The following is a 20,294-nucleotide window of genomic DNA, read 5'->3' as shown; positions in this document are numbered from 1 at the left end:
TTGCCCAACATTGGTCATTATATACTGTATTTTGCAGACAGGACTCTCTCCCAGACCACAGACTCATACTTATAATACAAGTCAGAGCTTTATTTTAAAAAAAAAATTTAAAAAAGAAAGTTGTGTTTTCAAAATTGGAGTTCAAGTTATTTTTACTTCCAATAGTGTTAACGTACTGCACAGGTCATGAACAAGATTTTTTTTTAAATTTTCATTATAAGTGGGCTAAAGCAGTTATTTCAAAGTAGTCTAACATAAATGTAAATGCTGTAATTTGATTATTTTAATAAACCATGTAACTTGGATGGATTCGACGCTGGCGTGACCACAGTGCACACGTCTGCTGTTGCTCACAGTGGTCCAAGGGACCGCTCAGGGAGTTTGTGTGTTCGCTCAGACACATGAAAAATTAGAGGGAACATTGACCACGGGTACCAGTGTGCTTTATTGATGTGTTTTTAATCGAGGTCTGTGGCCCACAGGAAGACTATCAGCCTTTTGGTACACAGATAGTATTTTAATAATATGTTCAATTAATTGAGTGAATAGATTAAATCCAGCAATTTGTTTGCTGTTACATGTTCAAAAGATAAAAAAAAATACACAGATTAAAGCTTTAGATTTTGAATTTGTTGAACTGATGAAAATTAATATTGGAGGTATAGAGATAGATTTGCAAGCAGTCTGAGACAACGCTTCCAAATCATACCATTATAATAAAGAGTAATTCATTGGGAGGAAGATTTCCCCTGATCATTTATTATTAATGATGAATTTTTATGGTTATTCCAAACAATCATTAATGAGTCACATTATTATTTATTGTGCTTTTATGTGACCGTTATGATTTTCAGTGTTCACGAGTGTGTTCTGATGCATAGTCTCCTCTTTTTTCTGGTGTGCTTGATGCCACTTGTCTCTGTGCCTGCAGGCTGCGAGAGTGACTTCTGGGGACCTCACTGCAGCAATCGGTGCCAGTGCCAAAATGGGGCTAAGTGTAACCCCATCACAGGTGCCTGTGTCTGCACTGATGGGTACCAGGGATGGCGTTGTGAGGAGCCCTGTGAGCATGGTTATTATGGCAAGGCGTGCCAGTTACCATGCCAATGTCTCAATGGTGCCACCTGCAACCACGAGACAGGAGAGTGCATCTGTGCACCGGGCTACACAGGGGCTTTGTGAGTACCACTATCATATTTACTCTTTTGGCACATTTTATGAAGCAATGTGAGTGTGCTATCCAATTTCTTGCTGATGCAAAGAACTGCAGGCAAAGACAGGTTACTTATCTGAGACTTTTGACTTGTGTGCTGACAGCTGTGGGGAGCGCTGCCCCTCCGGTAGTCATGGGCCTCAGTGTGAACAGCGCTGCCCCTGTCAGAACGGAGGAACGTGCCACCACATCACAGGAGATTGTTCCTGCCCTGCTGGGTGGACGGTAGGTCACAGAAGCAAAAGCAAAGGCCCGAGGGGAGAAAATACTTGAACGCTGTTGTAAGTTTAGGGGGGGGGGGGGGGGAGTACAATAAATGAGAATGCTGTGTCTCTGCTCCCTGGAAGGAGAAAAAAAAATAGAATTTGTAGTGTGGAGTCTGACTACTGTGAACTTTCCATGTGAAAATTAACTCTGCATTGACCTTTCTGAAGATAATATGTGAAAATATCTTCCACAGTAAAGTGTACAGTTTTGAACTTACTTCTTGAATGTAATGCTTTCAGTTGCCTTCTAAAAAAAAAGAAGAAAAAGTAAACACATCTGCAGACACATAGGAGGACATTAACGATAGGTCTGAACTGTCCAAACATCAATCAAGTGTGTTGGCTTGTTTTCACAGGGTTCAGTGTGTGCCCAGCCATGCCCTCTTGGCAAGTACGGCATCAACTGCAGCAAAGACTGTTCCTGTCGTAACGGTGGAATGTGCGACCACATCACGGGGCAGTGCCAATGTGCAGCCGGCTTCAGTGGACGCAGGTATGCAGGTGACACGTCCGGCTGACAAACAGACCGCTCAGTTATTATTCAAAAAGGCTTTTTCTGAAGTTCTATCAGCAAACTTTTGTGCTCCTACTTGAAATAGGTCATACAAAGGCATGATTTATTGATATTAGTATTTAATGCAAAAGAATGGTTTCATGCAGTTCCGCATTTAACAGTCACTCATTGACCCATTCTCTTTGTTGACTTCTAAATGAGGCACAAACCTGGCTGTTCTTTAAAAAGATAAAGGAAATCCTAGCATATTCTCATACTCGAGAGAAATAAGCATTTATAAATGCCCATTAGTCCATTTGAAGGTAGATTGGAAGCTTTTAATAGGGGCGTTGTATGTTTAATTAATCTTGTACTTCATGCTGGCCAGCAAGGTTTCATGTCTTCAGCCTTCATCCTCATCCACTCCCAGCCTATCCATTGATCTCACCATGAGCTACATGCTGTTTGGAGTCTGCTCATTAATTATAAGTAATGGGCTTATATTAAGGTCTCATTGAAATCCACAGATCTTTTTAGTTCCTCGTGCCTGCCAGAGCAGCCCAGAGCAGCCTGGGTTTATTAGTTCAGCTAAAGCAATTGTCTCTTGGATGGAAACACTTCCTTTACAAGACCTTTTCCTTTACTTTATTATTTTGCAAAATTGCCCTCATTCATTTTGTCAGTGGCAGGTGAATTAAACTGCCAGGAATAATCTAAGATTGTGTTACCCCCCACCCTCGTGTGTCTAGTATAATAATACCATTGTCCTCTGATAAAACTAAAGCTAGGGTAATTTAAACATGAAACATAACTTGGCCATTTTATGTTGTAATTGAGCTATTTGTAAAAGCTTTGTTACACTCTTGAGACTGAAACTCCACCAGGACTGTATACTTAAGCCAGTATATTGAAGTGAATGAAGAAATCCATTTTCTGATCTACACTAATTTATGTGCAGAAAACTGAAGCAGTTTCTGTTTAGCTGATGACAATTACTGAGTCTTGTCCAACCCCTGCAGAGACGCTGAAGTACTGACAGCAGAGGCCCACTGTCCTCGTTAAAATTTAACCATGGATTTATGAAAGTATTTTTAAAGTAAACATTCATTATTAAAACTTTGAAATGTAAGAAGAGTGTTAATAATCAGTGACTCTGAATATGACCACTTTTTCAGTAACGACTAATCTAACACGTTACTATTTCCATAACAGTAGTAGATTAAAGTTACTTGTCCAAACCACTGTGCGTTACTATTTTTTTTTAAGCAAAAAGATTTGGTTTCTTCTTTTCGTCTCAGCGGATGACAAACGCATACATGTCGTGAAACGTCACATAAGCCACAGGTCACGTTTCCCGCTCACAAGCAGCCAGCGACGTAAAAAAGTGTAAACAACAATGGAGGGAGAGAGATGTTCGTTCTTTAGCTGGAAATATGGTCACTATTTTGAGTTTCTGTCAATTAAAGATTTCAATATTAAGGTTCGTTGTACACTCTGTGTTGGCAAAAAGTGTTATTTACCTTCAAAAACACTACGTCAAACTTAAAGAAACATTTGGAGTCACAGCACAGCACAGTCAAACTCACAGAGAGAGTCCCACCAAGTGGTCCGAAGCAGAGAGCCGTGACTTCCGCAGGAGGTGCTACACCCCCCCCAACAACAAAAGTTGGACTTTGGTGAAAAACCAGTAAGTGATGAAGAATTGAAGAAGTTGGTCGCGCAGTATATTGTAGAAGAAATGCTACCTATAAACACTGTTGACTCGCCCTCGTTTCGTGCCATAATAAAAAAGATCGCTACTTCTGTTAATGCCGAGCTGCCTCACCGAACGACTTTTACTTCTTACTTGGAGAAGGAGTTTACAGAAATGGAGAGAAATTTGAATCTGAATGAGATTGACTTTGTTTCAACTACCGCGGATATTTGGACTGCTAACAACAGAAACTATATGGGAGTAACGCTCCACTGGATCAGTAGAACCACATTAGAGCGCCGCAAGTTTGCATTAGCATGTAGGCGAATTTGTGGTAGACACACGTATGATGTCATTGGTACAGAAATCGAAAACATTCACTCCTCTTATGGATTACTCAACAAAGTAGTTGCAACAGTTACTGATAATGGATCCAACTTTGTTAATGCGTTTCAAGTTTATCATCCTGTCACGGAGTGCGATGATGAGACGGAGGAGGAAGAGTCCACCCCCAAAGACGATGATGTCACTTTTTCTGATCTGTCAGAAATCCTCTCGGCTGAGAATGAAAGTGATGGTCAGCTGTCTTTTCCCCCGCACCGCAGGTGTGCTTCAACCATCAACATAATTTGCACACGTGATGTGGAGAAACATTTAACAACCAATGCAGAGAGCAGGGCTGTGTATAGGAGCAGCACAGCAAAATGCACAGCTCTTTGGACCAAATCGAGTAGATCTACACTTGAATCAGAAACAGTGGAAGAAATCAGCAAAAGAAAGCTCCTAATACCAACATCCACAAGGTGGAATTCCTTTTTTGATGCTGTAAAGAGAATTGCAGACATCCCCATGGGTGAGCTGAATACTCTGTGCACAAAGCTAGGACTGAAGTGCTTCAAAGATCAAGAATACCAGTTCCTGCATGAGTACTGCATGGCCATGAAACCTCTGACTGCAGCACTGGACATTTTACAAGGCGACTGTCCATATGGAACTTTACTACCAACACTTGAAGTTCTGGTGCAGAAGACCCAGGCTGTGAAAGATGACCTCTCTAGGATGACTGCAGGCCTTCCAGATGCCATTGTACAGGTACGCTCCATCTTGAAATTAGTCAAATTTTTTGCTTCATACAATTCACAAACATGGAACAAAATATTAATTATCATTGAAAAATAAGATTAAAACAATTAAAATGTTCACAAGTAACCTAAAACAAAATAAATCCATAATACTGATCTCATATTACATTTATAACATAATAAATTGTAGGCATAAAAATATCGATTATGTTTTTTAGGTTATTCAGACTCGTTTCACCAGTGTGCTGGACGACAAAGATGCCCTTCTCGCAGCTGCCAGTTGTCCAAAATTCAAACTCCGATGGCTGAGAGATACAGGAAGGAGGGAGCGAGTAAAACAGCTTCTGACAGCAGAGTGTTTCACCACTGCTCCTCTGGCAAAAAAACCTGCCAGTGTGCCCAGTGCTACTACATCTAGCAGCCAAGGTGAGATGGCAGAGCCAGAGGAGGAGACCTATTCTGCAGAAAAAGAAGTCATGGACTACCTGATGTCAGGCTACGACCTTCAGATTCTGCATAAGTTTTCAAGCATAAAGACATTTTTTTTTTAAAGTATAACACTCCAACCCCATCAAGTGCTCCTGTGAAGCGACTTTTTAGTCTGGGAGGTTTGGTGCTCACGCCTAAAAGAAATCGACTTTCTGACAAAGGGTTTCAGAAGCTTCTGTTAATGAGGTACAACCACTGGTTTACTCGCTCCACTCTACTGTTTCCCCCATAACATGCAATGACAACATATACTGAAAAAAAGAGAATGGGGAATCCAATTTAAATAACTATTTACAAGTAATTGAATTAAGTTTATCAAAGTCACTTAATAAACTTATTAAAGTTTTCAAGTTGATTAACTTAAATCAATTACTTGCAAGAAAGTAAGGCAATTTAAGTTGGACCTGCAGTCTCTTTTTTTTCATAAGATTAGTCCAAAGTTACAAAAGCGGACAATAGTGCTTACATGTGGATGATATAAAAAGTATCTTAAGGGAAGTCAAGAAAGACTCTTTGTTTGTTTGTTTGTTTTTTATAAAAAAGTATTTATGTTAAATGAACTCGACTTATTGTTTTTCATAAAGTATTTGTTAAAGTCAAAAACTTTCTTTGTTTTTTTTTTTATAAAAAGTATTTATCTTAAGTGAAGTAACAAGACTTTCTTTATTTTCATACAAACAAGTATTTCTGTCAGGAAAAAAGTTTTAAGTTCAGCTTCAAATGTCAGGAGATATATTGTTGACATTACTGTTAAAATACACTTCCAATAAAGTGAGTATTGGCAAAACCGGTTGATGTTTTTATGTTGAGGCAGTGGGGAGTGTTATTGGCAGCTTCTGAAAGTAACTAATAAAGTAACTAGTAATCTAACTTAGTTACTTTAAAAATAAAGTAAAGTAACTAAGTTACTTTTGGAAGGAGTAATCAGTAGTCTGTAATATATTACTTTTTCAAAGTAACTGTGGCAACACTGTTAATAATATATCCATATTATTTAATGTATTGAAGCTGGGGCTGGAGTTTTATTTCAATTTCCAATTCTTAAACAATCTTTGCATTGCGTAAAATATGATAAAACATTATTGTTTTTTAGTATTATATTTACATGCACTTTCCAAAAACACCGTGTTGCATTCAGATCTGCCGCATTTCCTCATGGCAGAGATTCAACAAGGTGCTGGAAACATTCCCCTGAGATTTTGGTTCATATTGACATGATAGCATCACACAGTTGCTGCAGATTTTTCAGCTGCGTGTATTGATGTGAATCTCCCGTTCCACCGCATCCCAGGGGTACTCTGTTGTGGATTGAGAACGTGTGACTGTTGAGGCCGTTGGAGTACAGTGAGCTCACTGTCATCTTCAACAAACCAGTTTGAGATGATTTGAGCTTTGTGACATTGTGTGCTGTCTTGCTGGAAACAGTCATTAGATGATGGGTAGACTGCTGTAATAAAGGTACGGACATGGTCAGCAACAAAACTCAGGTAGGCTGTTTAAACAATGCTCAGTTGGTACTAATCGGTCCAAAGTGTGCCAAGAAAATATCCCCCACACCATTACACAACCACCAGTTGGAACTATTGATCCAAGGCAGGGGGGGATTTTTTTGTTCCCATTCTCTATAAACCCTTTAGATGGTTGTGTGAGAAAAGAGATCAGTAGATCAGCAGTTTCTCAAGTACTCAGACAAGCCCATCTGACACCAGCAACCACGCCACATTCAGAGTCACTAAAATCACTTTTCTTCTCTGTTCTTATGCTCGATTTGAAGCAGGTCGTCTTGACAATGTCTAAATGAAGCTAACTGCTCAGAGTTTCTGCCATGTGACTCACTGATTAGATATTTACATTAAGAGGCAGTGGAAAGGTATACCTAACACAATGGCCATTGAGTGTAATTAATGACTATACAAATAATGTGGTTCTTGAAACCAACTGGACTTCTTTAAGTTTTTCGAAGATGTTTCTTCTTTCATCCGAGAAGGTTCTTCAGTTCTTAAACCAAATGTCTGAGAGTCCCAGGTATTTAAACCCTAGTGGGAGTTCTCCCTTAAGAGGGTCATTGACCCGCTATTGATCATGTGCCTCATCACACGAGCCAAGGCGTGAAAAAGGTGAGTGTCATTATCAGCAGAGGTTTCAGGTGAAACCATCGTGAGACCTTGCCTCACACTGTCATGTGAACTATTAAGATCGCCTGATGCAAGATGTGAGTGGGGGTTATTTAACAGCTAACCTTCTGAAGACACACAAAAATGTAGTCTGCTATAAAATCAGATGGTGACTGGCACCAACGTAAAACAATAAAATAATAATAATACAAATAAAACTTTACAAGCAACCTATTATATATTTATCTTATGCTTTTAAAATGTGAACAGAGTGGTTAGAGTAAAATATTTGCCCGCATTTATTTTCCTTTGAGTTTAGAAGGTTCACGGTCTATGAAATATGTATCCAAAATGAAATGTTTCAATTTTACTAAAATGGCTGTAATAGCAATATTGCTCATAATAAATATAAAATTGACTCAATTTCCTTCATGTAGTTGTGACCATGTGCAATTTGTAAAGGCTTTTTAATGCTGTAGTGATTAAGCATTGACATTGTTGAAAAATACCGTCATTTATTAACTGAACTGCACTCACAGAGCTGAAAGGTGGCATTTGTCTGTGTTTGAAACCCAAAAACATGAACTAGAGAAAGGACAGAAAAATGAGCACATTTTAAAAGATGGAACCAAGGAGAGTTTGAGATTTTGCAGATTATTCTTTATTCAATTCAGTTTATTCAATTGTTGAAATTAACATTGTATATATCTGTATATATATATCATACATGCACAAAAAGAATCTTTAACATTTCCAACATCAGATTTTCATGTTACAAGTCTTGACTCATTTTTTCCCCCATGTACCTGACATTTTTTAGAGCAGCAATTTAAAAGACCCCGTCATTGCTCTGTAATTTTCCTCCAGATGTCAGGATGACTGCCCTGTGGGCACCTATGGACCGCAATGTAACCAGAAGTGCGAGTGTCAGAATGGAGCCAAGTGTCACCATATCAATGGAGCCTGTCTATGTGAAACAGGGTTTAAAGGGCCTAATTGCCAGGAGAGATTCTGTCCCCCAGGTCTATACGGCCTCATTTGTGACAAGTACTGCCCCTGTAACACCACCAACACCGTCAGGTAAGTGAGACATCAGTGCAAGGCCACACACAGCTTTGCTCTGACCAAGCCCTGAAGCGAAGACTCTCCATATGAATAAAGATTTCTGCAACTCAATTTTGTCTCATCTTAGCTCTATGCCAGCACTCATTCTGAAGTCTGGACACCTCTTAGCCATGTCATCCAGTTAGCTTTTAATCGCGACCTTTGCTTCATTCATAATTTCTCAGCAGCATTCATAGTTAATGCAATGTTAATGCTCTGATTCCGGCAAGAGTTGGGCATCGGCCATAGAAGTCATTACAGAACGAAGGAGAAAAGGGACACCTCATCTATCAGAAACAAGCACGTAGACGCGTAGATGGATGAATGGCTTTTGGCGCGGACTTCACACTTTGATCCTGCTCAAGAATGAAGTGTTGATACTTTTAGAGCTCAAACTTCACCTCACCCTTTTTCTTCCTGTCATTGTCCCATATTTCTTTCTCATTATATTGTAGCTGCCACCCGCTTTCTGGTGAATGCACCTGCTCTGCGGGATGGACAGGGCTTTACTGTAATGAGTCCTGTCCACCTGGATTCTATGGAGAGGGTTGCATGCTGACTTGTAGCTGTGCCAACGGAGCTGACTGTCATCCTGTCACGGGTACCTGTACATGTGCCCCTGGGTTCATGGTGAGTATCATGTACATTCACTGCTATTTTATTGTACTCATATCTGTGGCCACTTTCAGGATAATGTTTTATTAAAGATTTTCTTTCAAATTTGACCTTTACCTGATCTCATGAGATCTAGATCTCTGTTCCCAGAGCCAAAATGCCAAGGTGGGGCCACAGTTACGCTATGCAAACCGAAACACAGCCAATGTGTACTCAAGGAAAAGGAGGAAAAAAGAAGTTGGTGGAAAAACAGAGAAAAGAGCACTCAAAATGCATTAAAAACAAGCATAAGCTTAAACGGCATTTAAAACACTTAGAAAGAGCAGTCCTTGAACATCCATGACTTTGTGTTCTAAACCACGTTGACACTTGCATGTCCATTTTAATTTATTCGCAGCTATAATTACCATGTCAACTTGTAATTATGCTATTGGTTACATTAATTTCTCATGAAATGCTCAAGGGTTAATTGTATTTGTAACCTCGCTCCTCGTGATCTTTAATATACTGAAGAATATCTCTATCTCTACTAACCAATAATTGTACTCGCATGTCTCATACCATATGCTGTGAAACTCTCCGCCGTGAGCCTAAGTTGTGAAGGTTGCAGCTTTGACTTATGTTTCATGTTTTTTTGTGGCTGTTGTAAAATGTTTGTGTCAGTGTGGTCATAATTTTTTTGGAAGTTGTCCCAGTTTCACTTTAGAAGCTTTTTGTACACAGACAGTCAAGAGCAAGGTGAGACATTTTATTATCGCCTTATTATAAATGTGCTTTACCGCATCACAATAAATCCTCTGGTACCTCCCAGTGCAGACATTAATAATGGGTCGTGTGTATTTTACAAATACAGTCGATATGTCTTGACTTGTAGCATCAGTGATCTGTACTCCTGGACCAATTGGGAGAAAATTGAATCCTTGACCTATATATGTTTTCGTTTTAGTCGGTTTTTGTTGCAGCCACATTGTTCCCTCTTACAACTGTCAAATTAGTTGGGTAACTTCAATCAGTTTCCCTATTGTATTTCTTGTCTTGCAATCTGAAGTTAGAGAGCAACAGCGACTGCAAGGGTACATTTCTGCCAACATTACATTTCGGTGGAAATTGCCTGTGTCTTACAGCAGGCCACTGTGGTGAATTGAGCTACCGAGCAGGGCCGCAGACTGTGTCTTAATTTGCTCCACCTGTTCTCTTTGGCGGCTGCTGGGAAGGACTGCCAGATCCATTAAACAGACCTAGAGGGCAGGAGCTGGAAAGAAAAGAAGGCAGTCAGATGGGACCAAACACACCTCATATGGAGGATTGGTGTGTTTGAGTGTGTGTGGAGAGTTTTTTTGTTTTTTTTTGTACTTTGAACAAAGCTGCTGCTGTGCAAACACTTTGTTACAGAGGTAGAGCTGTGTACCTGCTACCTGTAATTGTGTGACATGCATCACACATGGTTATTATCACATGGAGCTTTTAAAATGTGGTTGATGATGGTGTTGCGGCTATGATTGCAAGCGAAGTCACTTCCCCGGGGGACAGCTGATAAGACTAAGCCTCCCCACTGCATCTTTGTTCTGGAGTCCCATCGGGGGGCAAACCAAGCAAAGTGTCTGAGCAGACTGAGCACCTGCACGCTTGATTTAGCTCTAGTAATTGGACATGCTCTTTTTGACTGGGACAAAGTGATTACATGTTACCTATTCAGGCATTGTCCCTTGCAATCTGCAGCATGTGGACTCTGTAAGGTGTCTTTTTTTTATTTTCTTTTTTTCTACAGATTATGTTGGTACCGCTTTATGTGAAATATGAATGCATTAGGAATGGATTCCGGTCTGCCTTTGTAGGTGGTGAAAACAATTTTCCTATCTCTCAGGGATTTCTCTCCTCATCAGAAGGTTCAGAGGTTCATTTTCAACCATGCTGCATGAATTTTAAACTGCACTCACTCACCCAGCAGTTAGATGAACTGTTAAGGAGTGAGAATGATTGGTAATTAGTGGTGCCATTTGCATCTAGTCTCGAAGGGTACCAGCCTGATCAATGTTGTGTCAGCTAGTGGCTTTCTGGAAAAAATGCACTCCAATTACATTAAGATACTAATAGGTATGAATTTAGTGCTTTGGCCAAGGACGACCTGGTCTGGTCTGGTTACTGCTTCCATCGGCTGTGTAGTTATGTAAGGTCCTGCTGCTCCTATGCAATGGACTGGCAGCCCGTGTATTAATAATGATTCTCCACATCCAGACTTCTATCCTTCCCAGCTCAGAAGGAATATGAATCAGTCGACTAATGAGCTGCCTTTCCCCACTTGAGAACAGACCAACCACTGGAGTCCGCACTGTGAGGGGGGAAACCAAGTGGAATTCGACGCAGTCATGGAGGCAGCAAAATCCATGTGGTCATTTGTGGCTGTATGACGTTTTATCCATGAGTCCAGTCACCAGTAAATTGCCTGAGCTCTGAAGAAAGACTGCACCTCCCTGCCAGTCCCCCTCTGTCCAGCCCTCCCCCATCCCCCACCCCCCCAGCCGGTCGAACTTCTTGCCGCACTTAACAACTGTAACTGAACTGCTATTGTTAGCAGTCTTGAAGCTGTCGTTTGCGGCAGAACAAAGGTTATTGCAACCGATTGATAAAAATTTCATTCGCAGACAGGCGCTTTTATGTGGTGTACGGGGAGGAGAGATGTTTTAAGATGTGTGTTCTGCCCCTGGCGTCCACTGGCACATCTCCTCCTGCCTCATGTTTAAACTGAGTTCAAAATGATAATGAGAGCAGTGAGCAGCCAGCAGTCGCCCAGATCTCTGGTGAGCGAAGCAAGAGCCACTCAGGACTCCTCTGGGCCTCTAATTGGAACTCTAAATCATTGTGTCACCTGTCACTCAAGTCAGGGTTTGAAACAAAGGGTGTGGGCATCCATAGACTACCTGTGATCTCTAGCTGAGGGAGGGACAAGAGCGGTGGAGGTGGGTTGTGCTCAGCCTTTAAAGCAGAGAAATTCTAATGACAGCAGGATGCAGAGGACAGAGACGGAGTACTTCATGTCCTTTACCAGATACTTAATTTTAATGCAACAACACTAAAAGGCTGTGCCAATGTGGCTGCCAATCTTTTCTATGGTATATTAGAGTGAGAGGTTAGAGAGTTGGTCTATAAGTGATACCTGTGGGATCCTGTCCATCCATTTCACTGTGGAACTCATTTACTTGGATTTTATCGCTGTTTTTGCCTAGTGTGGCTTTGGCTGAATATCTAGCCTGATGAGGGCCCATGTGCTAAAATGTAGATACAATGTTCTCACCACAAGATTCAGCCCTATTTCATTCCCATGCTGTCAAATCCATGGAAAGCTGCTAATGTCTCACAGACGAGCACAATGTGTTTTTTGCCATCAGTGCTGTGACGCACAGGGAAATGGCAACAATGAGATGGGTTTTGCTCCCAAATGATCACAGGCAAACTTGTAAAGGACCCCTTGGCATCACATTTATTGGCAGGGTTAATGTGGGGAAGGTGCATGTTTTAACCCAAGCCTCAATCTCCTGATGCTGACTTATTTGCTCATTAAAAGAGGACCATTATCTCTCTGTGTCCAAGACTGCTGCTGACAGTGTGTCAAGGACGCCGGTGCCAAAGGACACATTATGAGTATCTTAAAAGTTGCCATTTTTTGTTGCTGCCGTTTGGCATGCTAAGTTGGCTCACTCAGCAAACCGGTAAAGTTGAAGCCACAGAAGTGGATCGAACTCAAAAATCCAGTTTCTTTGTCTGTTTGAACACACAGATGTTTTACATATTTTTGTTATTTAGTTTGGCTCACAATTCATGATGGTTTCATCATCTCCAATGTCCATCGCAATAAGCATCCATAAATCAGATCTCAGACAAACTCCAGGATGTTCTTCTTTACCTTCCAATCTAATGTAATGCAGTGTAGTGTAATCCAGTCCATGGGAAGCTTGCAAACAGCAACTTGTTATGCTTATGAGCCATATTTTTATTTCATTTCAGTGTGCCAGTTCCATTTGCATGCCAATATTGTCTTGACTGCTTGAGTGGGGTCCACAGTGTCAGATTTTGAACACCCTTATAGAGTAAGGCTTACAAAATACATCTTCCGCAAGTCATTTCACAAGGCAAGGGCAGTAACTTAATGTGACTTTAGTTTATTAAGAACTCAAAAGATTGCATTAATAGAGTGAAGATGATTAGATAAAGTTAGTCATTGCTTGATTGGAGAAAGCGGTGAAAAGTCTGGATTCTCCAACTTTGGAGTCCTGCCTGCGTCTCAGCTGAAAAGGAAATCTAACGGGAGATGGAGATGAAGAGAAAAGTTGAGAGATGGGGTGAAATGGGGTTGCAAACCATGGCTCAGAGCAGGTGCTGTCAGAATATATAGAGTGCATAATTGGAAGTTAAGAAGAGATAGCTTGAGCTGATCAAGTGTGGTCCTTCCTTTGAACTTCAGTTACTTTCTTAAATCCATTCAATTTCAGTCTCCATACAGACACAATGTGACTTGTTTAAGTAAACAGCTTAGTAAGCTATACAGAGAAGTAGAGTCAACCTTCCCAGTGTTTCAGTCCACATCCTTTCAGACTATTTTATTCCTTTTTCAGTCTGCCAGTGTCAGCATTTATTGCTATGTTGGCTGTGTGCTGCATAACTTTGCGTTATTTCTCCCACAGAGTGAGGACTGCTCTACAGTGTGTCCACCTGGTCTGTTTGGACGTAGTTGCCTGTCCACCTGCTCATGCCATAATCATGCATCCTGCTCTCCTGTTGATGGCTCCTGCCTCTGCAAGGAAGGTAAAGAATCATGAGGCTGAGCACAAGTCTTCTATATCATGAGATAAGGTGTACTGGCTGTGCAGATGAACAGATGGATGAACATTTGTACACATAAATTCTTATGGACTAAATTCAGTTGCATTCGTTTGTTTTCCTGTACAAACTTTATTTAATCTGTTCAATTTTTCAGTCTAATGAATAATACATGACATAAGCTATTCTTAATTTCTTAAGACAAAATTTTATGGTGTCAGTACAATGCAAAATTCTTGAGCCACCCCTCATTTCCATGTGTTTCTCAAGGAAAATGTGAAATAGGTGCATTGATTTATTGAAACGTGCAAACATGAATGAGAATGCAACATGCAAGGTAAAAACTGTTCTTACAATTCTAATGAAATTTGGTATGACCGCCTTTATTCTTCAGCAGAGCATGACCTCTCTTAGGCAAGCTTTTTTGTCATTTCTTCATGTAGGTTTCAGGAATAGTTCTCCAGGCTTCTTGAAGAGCACTTAATAATAACGAGCATGGTGTGGGGAGGCCAATCTATGACTAATAGTATGCAGTTGTGTGTGTAGAATCATTGTCATGCTGATAAATGAAGCCACTGTCAATCAGACAATTTCCAGATGGTTTTACATGATGGATCAATGTATGACGCTATTTTCTGTTGACAATGCGATACATTTTGACAAGATTCACAACACCACTGACCTCAAACTCCAAATCATGGCGGAGCCTCCACTATGCTTTACACGTGGCTGTAGATGGTCACTATCGTACCTCTGTCCTAAACTCCTCCTCAACAATCTAAACGAAAACCTTCAAATCTGGATTCATTCCTTAATAAAAACCTGTTGCAACTGATTTTAAGTCCAACTTTTTCTTTTTTAAACTCAGATCTGCCACTTTTTCTTTTGTCCTCCACTTGTCCAGTTTCCTCAGAGTGTTTAAGGACACACTGCACACAATGCCAAGATATGCCACGTTTTTGGCCAATAGCACTTTGGGAATCACCTTGCTGGTGCAAAAATATTATGTTATGGCCATCAAACTGTGTTATCTTTGGCGTTTTTCATCGATTCAACTAAAGAAATGGGAACAACTTATTGGTTTTGTGACAGACTGCTAATAACAAGGTGCCTAACGATATATTTCTGTGAAAGACAGCAAAGACTACACTGAAAAATGACTGAAAAAGTAGCCAAAGTTAAAAGAAGAACTTTCAAGGACCTTCAGAAAGCCTGGAGAACTATTGCTGCAGGCCACTTTAAAAATTACAAGAAAGTCTGGCTCCTTGGAAGCAAACTATAAAGAAATGAGGGGTGGCTCAAGATTTTTACACAGCATAAATGTCTCACTGATATCAAATCCTTCTTGCCTTCTAACCTCTCATTGCCTATACAAACATTTTCCTTTCTCAGATTGTATTGTTTTCCACCAGATAAAAGATGAAAAATAACCAAATGTCCCATATAAAGAGTGTGCACCAAGTATACAGTATACACAGTCAATAGTACCACCCAGATCAATTATTCCTGAGAGATTTCACTCATGCACACAGATGTTAACTTGTGGGTTAATAGAGGAATCGTGTGCTAAATTTTGACTGCCAACAGTTAAGTCTATTCAGTGTTTTGGGGGCAATATATCCAGGACATATAGATATATTTCTCTGGAAGTAAAAACTTTATTATATTTGAACACAATAGAACAACTGAAGAGGTTACCAAAGCCAGATGCTATCAATATACTGCATTTTTTTAATCTTTTACCCATTTGTACTGGACGCACTAAAGAGAAACTTAAGAACTCTCCAAAATCAGCAGGACTGAATAAATTTATACAAGTCCATCCATAGTTATTGTGCTCATTCATACATCGCCATTCTTAGAGGTGTGTTTTCTCTTTGCAGCTGAATCATATCACGTTTATTTAAATTAATCTTTAGGGTTCAAGCACAAGGGCAAAAACCATTGTAGCTGACCATTATTTACACCAAAGATATCAAACACAAGGCCTGAGGGCAAAAATCGGCCCAGCCTACTGGAATGATTTTAAAAATGTGATGGAGGACCTAAATTTCAGGATTTAAACAGTTGTTTCTTAAGTTTTCCATCTTTTCTTCTGATGAAGACCTTCCTTATGATCACTGATGTTACAACAAAGTTATTAACTTTGAGTAAGCTTCCAGTTTTTTTGTTCTTTTCACTATTATAGAAATGACAGTTTATTACAATGGGTCCACAGTAATTATAAAATACAACATTTTCTGTGAATGACCTTGCAGAACTTTTTCTGAAGTTTTACACATTTCTTGCAATTTATGCCGAAAGAGTCGTGATGACAGAGCAGAATACCTTTGGTGTGCAGAAAAACTGAGATGCACAGTTGACATTGCACTTCTTTTTCTATTATTAAGATATCTCATGGATCAAGTGGGTAGTTAAACTTCTTTGCACTCATAGAAAGGAGTGTTTCAATCGTCCGGCCCACTCAAGATCAAAGTGGACTGTATAAAGCCAATGATATAAAATGAGCTGACATCCCTGATTTAGACTGTTCAGTTGTCTGGTAATTTTAATATAAAGCAACTGCCTTCATGTCGCTTTTCTTGTATAAATGTTTATAGTTTGATTTTTCTCTCTCTCTTACTCGAGGTTGGCAGGGTGTGGACTGCTCCATCCTCTGTTCCAGTGGTGCCTGGGGTCTGGGCTGTAATCAGACATGCTTATGTAGCAACAGAGCTGCATGCGATCCTATAGATGGCACTTGCACATGTTCTCCTGGTTGGAGAGGAGAGCACTGTGACGAGCCCTGCCCTGTAAGTCTGTCTTTCTTTCTTTTTAACTGAGAGATTGATGTGAAGACCCAGTTAAAAATCTTTTGCATCATTGTGCTGTATTTTAGAAGAGTTAGATCAAGTTTTCTTATTATTATCGTCGTTGTCAGGAGGGTACGTATGGGTTGGAGTGCCGTGAGCGCTGCGACTGCAGCCACGCTGATGGCTGTGACCCAGTGAGCGGTTATTGTCGCTGCTACCCTGGCTGGACAGGTTTGTACTCCTTTTTTCACAACAAAATCACAGTAGTCTGTCTTTAGGAGCAGAAGCGGCCCGTCTTTAGTAGTTATCTTCATTAGCTGAAAATCAAAGACATTAGATGCCAGTCAGACACACTGATTTACCATAACAGGAAAATATGCTGCAGCATTCATGGCTTGTGCAGTACAGTATGTTTACAGAATGTCTACACAGTGTTTTGTTAATTAAATGTTCAATTTGTTTTGCCACTGCGCCGGTGGCATAGCCGAATGAGAGATGTTGAGAATTGAGCTCTAAATTAATTCTCTTGGCTGGCACGCTGGAAGCTGCTATGCAATCATGCTTATATTATGTGATGCCGGCTACACACAAGGACTGAACTGAATCATCAGCTAAATATTTGCAAACTGAATCAAATAATTGGCCCACATTGCTCTCAAGGTTTTTAGATATGTCTTGTGATATTGTTATTTTTGGTTCTGTTTATTAGAGTTTGCATTTTATTGGGAAATTTGATTAAACCAGCTGCCGCATTTATTCACCAGAGTATCAATCGTTCTTTGCTATCACAAGCTCTCCACTGGAATCTGATCCCCTCTAGATGCAAATAGTTTTTCGTTTTTTGGGGGGTTTGCACGTCCATATGTTCGCTCTCTGTTTCTTGTCATTTAAACCATTTGCTTACAAGGAAAAAGCTGGAGGTTGGAAAGTATGAATGTCACAGCAAGGGTGAGAGTCATTATGCTCAAAAATGAAGCGTCGCATCTGAATGTCAAATACAGGGGGCTAGCAAAGGACCTGGTCTCTGAGCTTGGGTAGAGAGGTGCAGTCGGAGAGGGAAAAAGATTCAGCAGGAAAGGTCAAGCCTGTGAGCTCTCAGCATCCCACTCCATTCAGCCTCCCGAGCTTCGGGCATTTATTCTGGGAAACAATGTGGGTTTTATTATCTGCAAGAATGGAGCCGGCAAAACGGGCCTCTCATGCTCTGAATCCCGCACAGGTCGGGACCATCTGTCAGCCTTAATTGAGTCACCAGGGTGCAGAGCTGGGGGCAGCGTGCAGCCCAGTGGGTAGGACAAACACACACATACATACTTAAATTGCAGCGGCTTGACAGCGGTCTCTCTGAAGGAAAGAGCACCTAGAGAGAGGGCTATGTGGGATTCGTCACAGGACTAAGTCAGGGATGGAGTGAAATGTCTGTTTACAGCTATTTTTGTAAACACTGTCATATCACTGAGTGTGCTAGGGTTGGTATTGCATTCTACTTTGCTGTCAACTTGGTGTTGGCTCTATTGTGAGGCTTGCCTAAATTGTCAAGAAGCTTGACTTTAGGAGTGTGCGCGCTTAAGTGGCTAGGCCGACTATGACCCACAGAATTGTTACTGAACTGTCGTGAGCCTGACATCAGCCAACAAAGATTTAAAAGAGTTCTCTGACTAGACACTTGATGCAGGGGGCATCGTGCTAGACCATGTTAAATAGACCTTTGCCTTTTATTTCTGTAGAGATTCTGGTCCATGACACGAAGCAGGTAATGTGATGTGTGTTTACATGCACCAGGAGAGAGAGAGTTAAAAAGGGAGAGAGAGGTTTGCTTTGCTGTGCTCACTGTACAAATTGGATAGTGGGACCTCTGGCACTTCTCAGCGAAAAGCCTCCTTTGAAGAGACTTCAGTTCTGGCTTCTTTCACTCTTTCTTCTTCTCCCTCACTAGGTACCCAAAGCCCCTCTGTTTGTCACCATTAGACTGAAAAATGTGATGCTCTGTCCGCATTCATTTTCTGACAGTAAAGCCAGCCACTGTTTTTCTTTTTTTCCCCTGCCTGCCCTAGCAGAACCTCAAACACACTTGCACAAGCCTTGCCCTCCTTTTGATGTCCATGGCACAGCTTCTGACTTAATCACTGCGACTGTACCCCCCACACCCATCTAGTCCCCCACTCATCAGACTTAACATTTCCTATCCTATATAGCCTTAAGGTGCCATGGTTACCGTATAACATTAGTCCCCAGAGTTTAGTCCAGGTTTAATTCAAAGGTACTGCACTAATGCCGCTTTAATTGCCACACCATTCTCAGATATTCTCGCTCAAAGGAAATTTCAAATGAGGCTTCGAACTGAGGGCTGAAACTTGAAAGGTTGCAGAGTTTGCATGCATTTGTGCGACTGTGTGACACCGACCGTGTGCATGTGCAATCGCAGGGCTATGCCACACTTTCTAAACCCGGCTGTATACATGTAGAACGGCACGCGTGAATTTTTTTTTCTGAAGGAAAACATGGCGCTCTGATGGGCATGCTAATGCATTCACAGTGAGAGCCCTGTATGGATGCAGTGTTTTGCATTTGGTTGAAGCCACAGGGAAAAAAAAGACACTGTGACACTTGCAGACTGTGGTCTGAGTACTTCCCTTCAGCTCCATGCACTACCCTTGCTCTGCTGAAAGAGAATGGGAGACAAGCTTGGCCTCTCTTGAGACCCAACCCTGTTAATCAACACAGTGCACTGGCAAGGAGCTCCAGTCAGATCAAAAATAAAATACATTTGGAGAGGAGAAGCAGAGTGTGAAAGATGGGCTGAAAAAAAAAACACCCTCCAAACTGCAGCTTCTTTATTCAAAACTAAAATAAGTCAATGATTCATGTTAGTTTAATAACCCTGAAAAGATGTGCAATGATAAAGCATTGTGAATGCTGCCCCTTAATGATGTGTTTTTACAGATGGCACGCTGTTTAGAATTTATCAGCTTACCAGTCTTTTGCCTTCTTAATATGCATTCACTGAAGATTTGGTAACATGCCTGCAGGAATCCACTGTGATAATGTGTGCCCACAAGGCTTCTGGGGACCCAACTGTTCAGTCAGCTGCTCCTGTCAGAACGGAGGATCGTGCTCTCCTGAGGACGGCACATGTGTGTGTGCACCTGGATACAGAGGGACGTCCTGCAAAAGAAGTGAGCCTCTTTCTCGAAGCAACTTCTTTTTATCTAAACCCTTAGGAAATAAATCTGTTACACTGAGACCGTCATACTTGCAAACTCCATCACAGCACTGACCTTGTTTGATCTTTGAAGAATTGTTGTTGGACATAACTGCTTGAGTGTAAACCCTTCATCACAGTTATCATGTAATCACAGTGTCTTTGCCCCAATGGCATTCCCCCAGACACATACACATACACATACACACACACTTCTCACCCCCTTCTGGCACAGTCCTCAACAACCACCTCACAGCGGGAGACTCACAGTCCTCGCCTGAGGCTCATCAGAGGGTATGCTCACTGGGAGTGCCAGCTCTGGTTTCCGAACGGGGTCTGTCTGAAGGTGCTCTCAAGTGATGAACTCACTGATTGGGAGCGAATTCACTGTCTCAAACCTGTAAACATCAATTTGA

General features: G+C 41.0%; 2 protein-coding genes across 9 annotated transcripts in view; both read left to right on the top strand.

The window, feature by feature from the left end:
• megf11 (multiple EGF-like-domains 11) overlaps window positions 1–20,294 on the top strand; it is a 77,739-nt gene that overhangs the window by 47,178 nt on the left and 10,267 nt on the right. For all 8 annotated transcript variants that reach the window (XM_084933519.1, XM_084933517.1, XM_084933516.1 and 5 more), the window contains 9 exons: window positions 932–1,178; window positions 1,318–1,438; window positions 1,836–1,972; window positions 8,218–8,430; window positions 8,910–9,084; window positions 13,749–13,869; window positions 16,513–16,676; window positions 16,805–16,907; window positions 19,706–19,852. In XM_084933519.1, coding sequence (XP_084789645.1) covers window positions 932–1,178; window positions 1,318–1,438; window positions 1,836–1,972; window positions 8,218–8,430; window positions 8,910–9,084; window positions 13,749–13,869; window positions 16,513–16,676; window positions 16,805–16,907; window positions 19,706–19,852 — 1,428 coding nt within the window. The remainder of the gene's footprint in view (window positions 1–931; window positions 1,179–1,317; window positions 1,439–1,835; window positions 1,973–8,217; window positions 8,431–8,909; window positions 9,085–13,748; window positions 13,870–16,512; window positions 16,677–16,804; window positions 16,908–19,705; window positions 19,853–20,294) is intronic.
• Window positions 1,992–8,211, top strand: LOC146382685 (uncharacterized). Its single transcript, XM_084933521.1, has one exon. It carries the CDS (start codon window positions 3,711–3,713, stop codon window positions 4,842–4,844), a length of 1,134 nt encoding a protein of 377 aa, XP_084789647.1. The 5' UTR covers window positions 1,992–3,710; the 3' UTR covers window positions 4,845–8,211.

Source organism: Perissodus microlepis, chromosome 7, assembly GCF_051167445.1.
Source record: "Perissodus microlepis isolate ML-2025 ecotype Zambia chromosome 7, ASM5116744v1, whole genome shotgun sequence".
Taxonomy (NCBI): domain Eukaryota; kingdom Metazoa; phylum Chordata; class Actinopteri; order Cichliformes; family Cichlidae; genus Perissodus; species Perissodus microlepis.
This window is presented reverse-complemented; position numbering and strand designations above follow the sequence as displayed.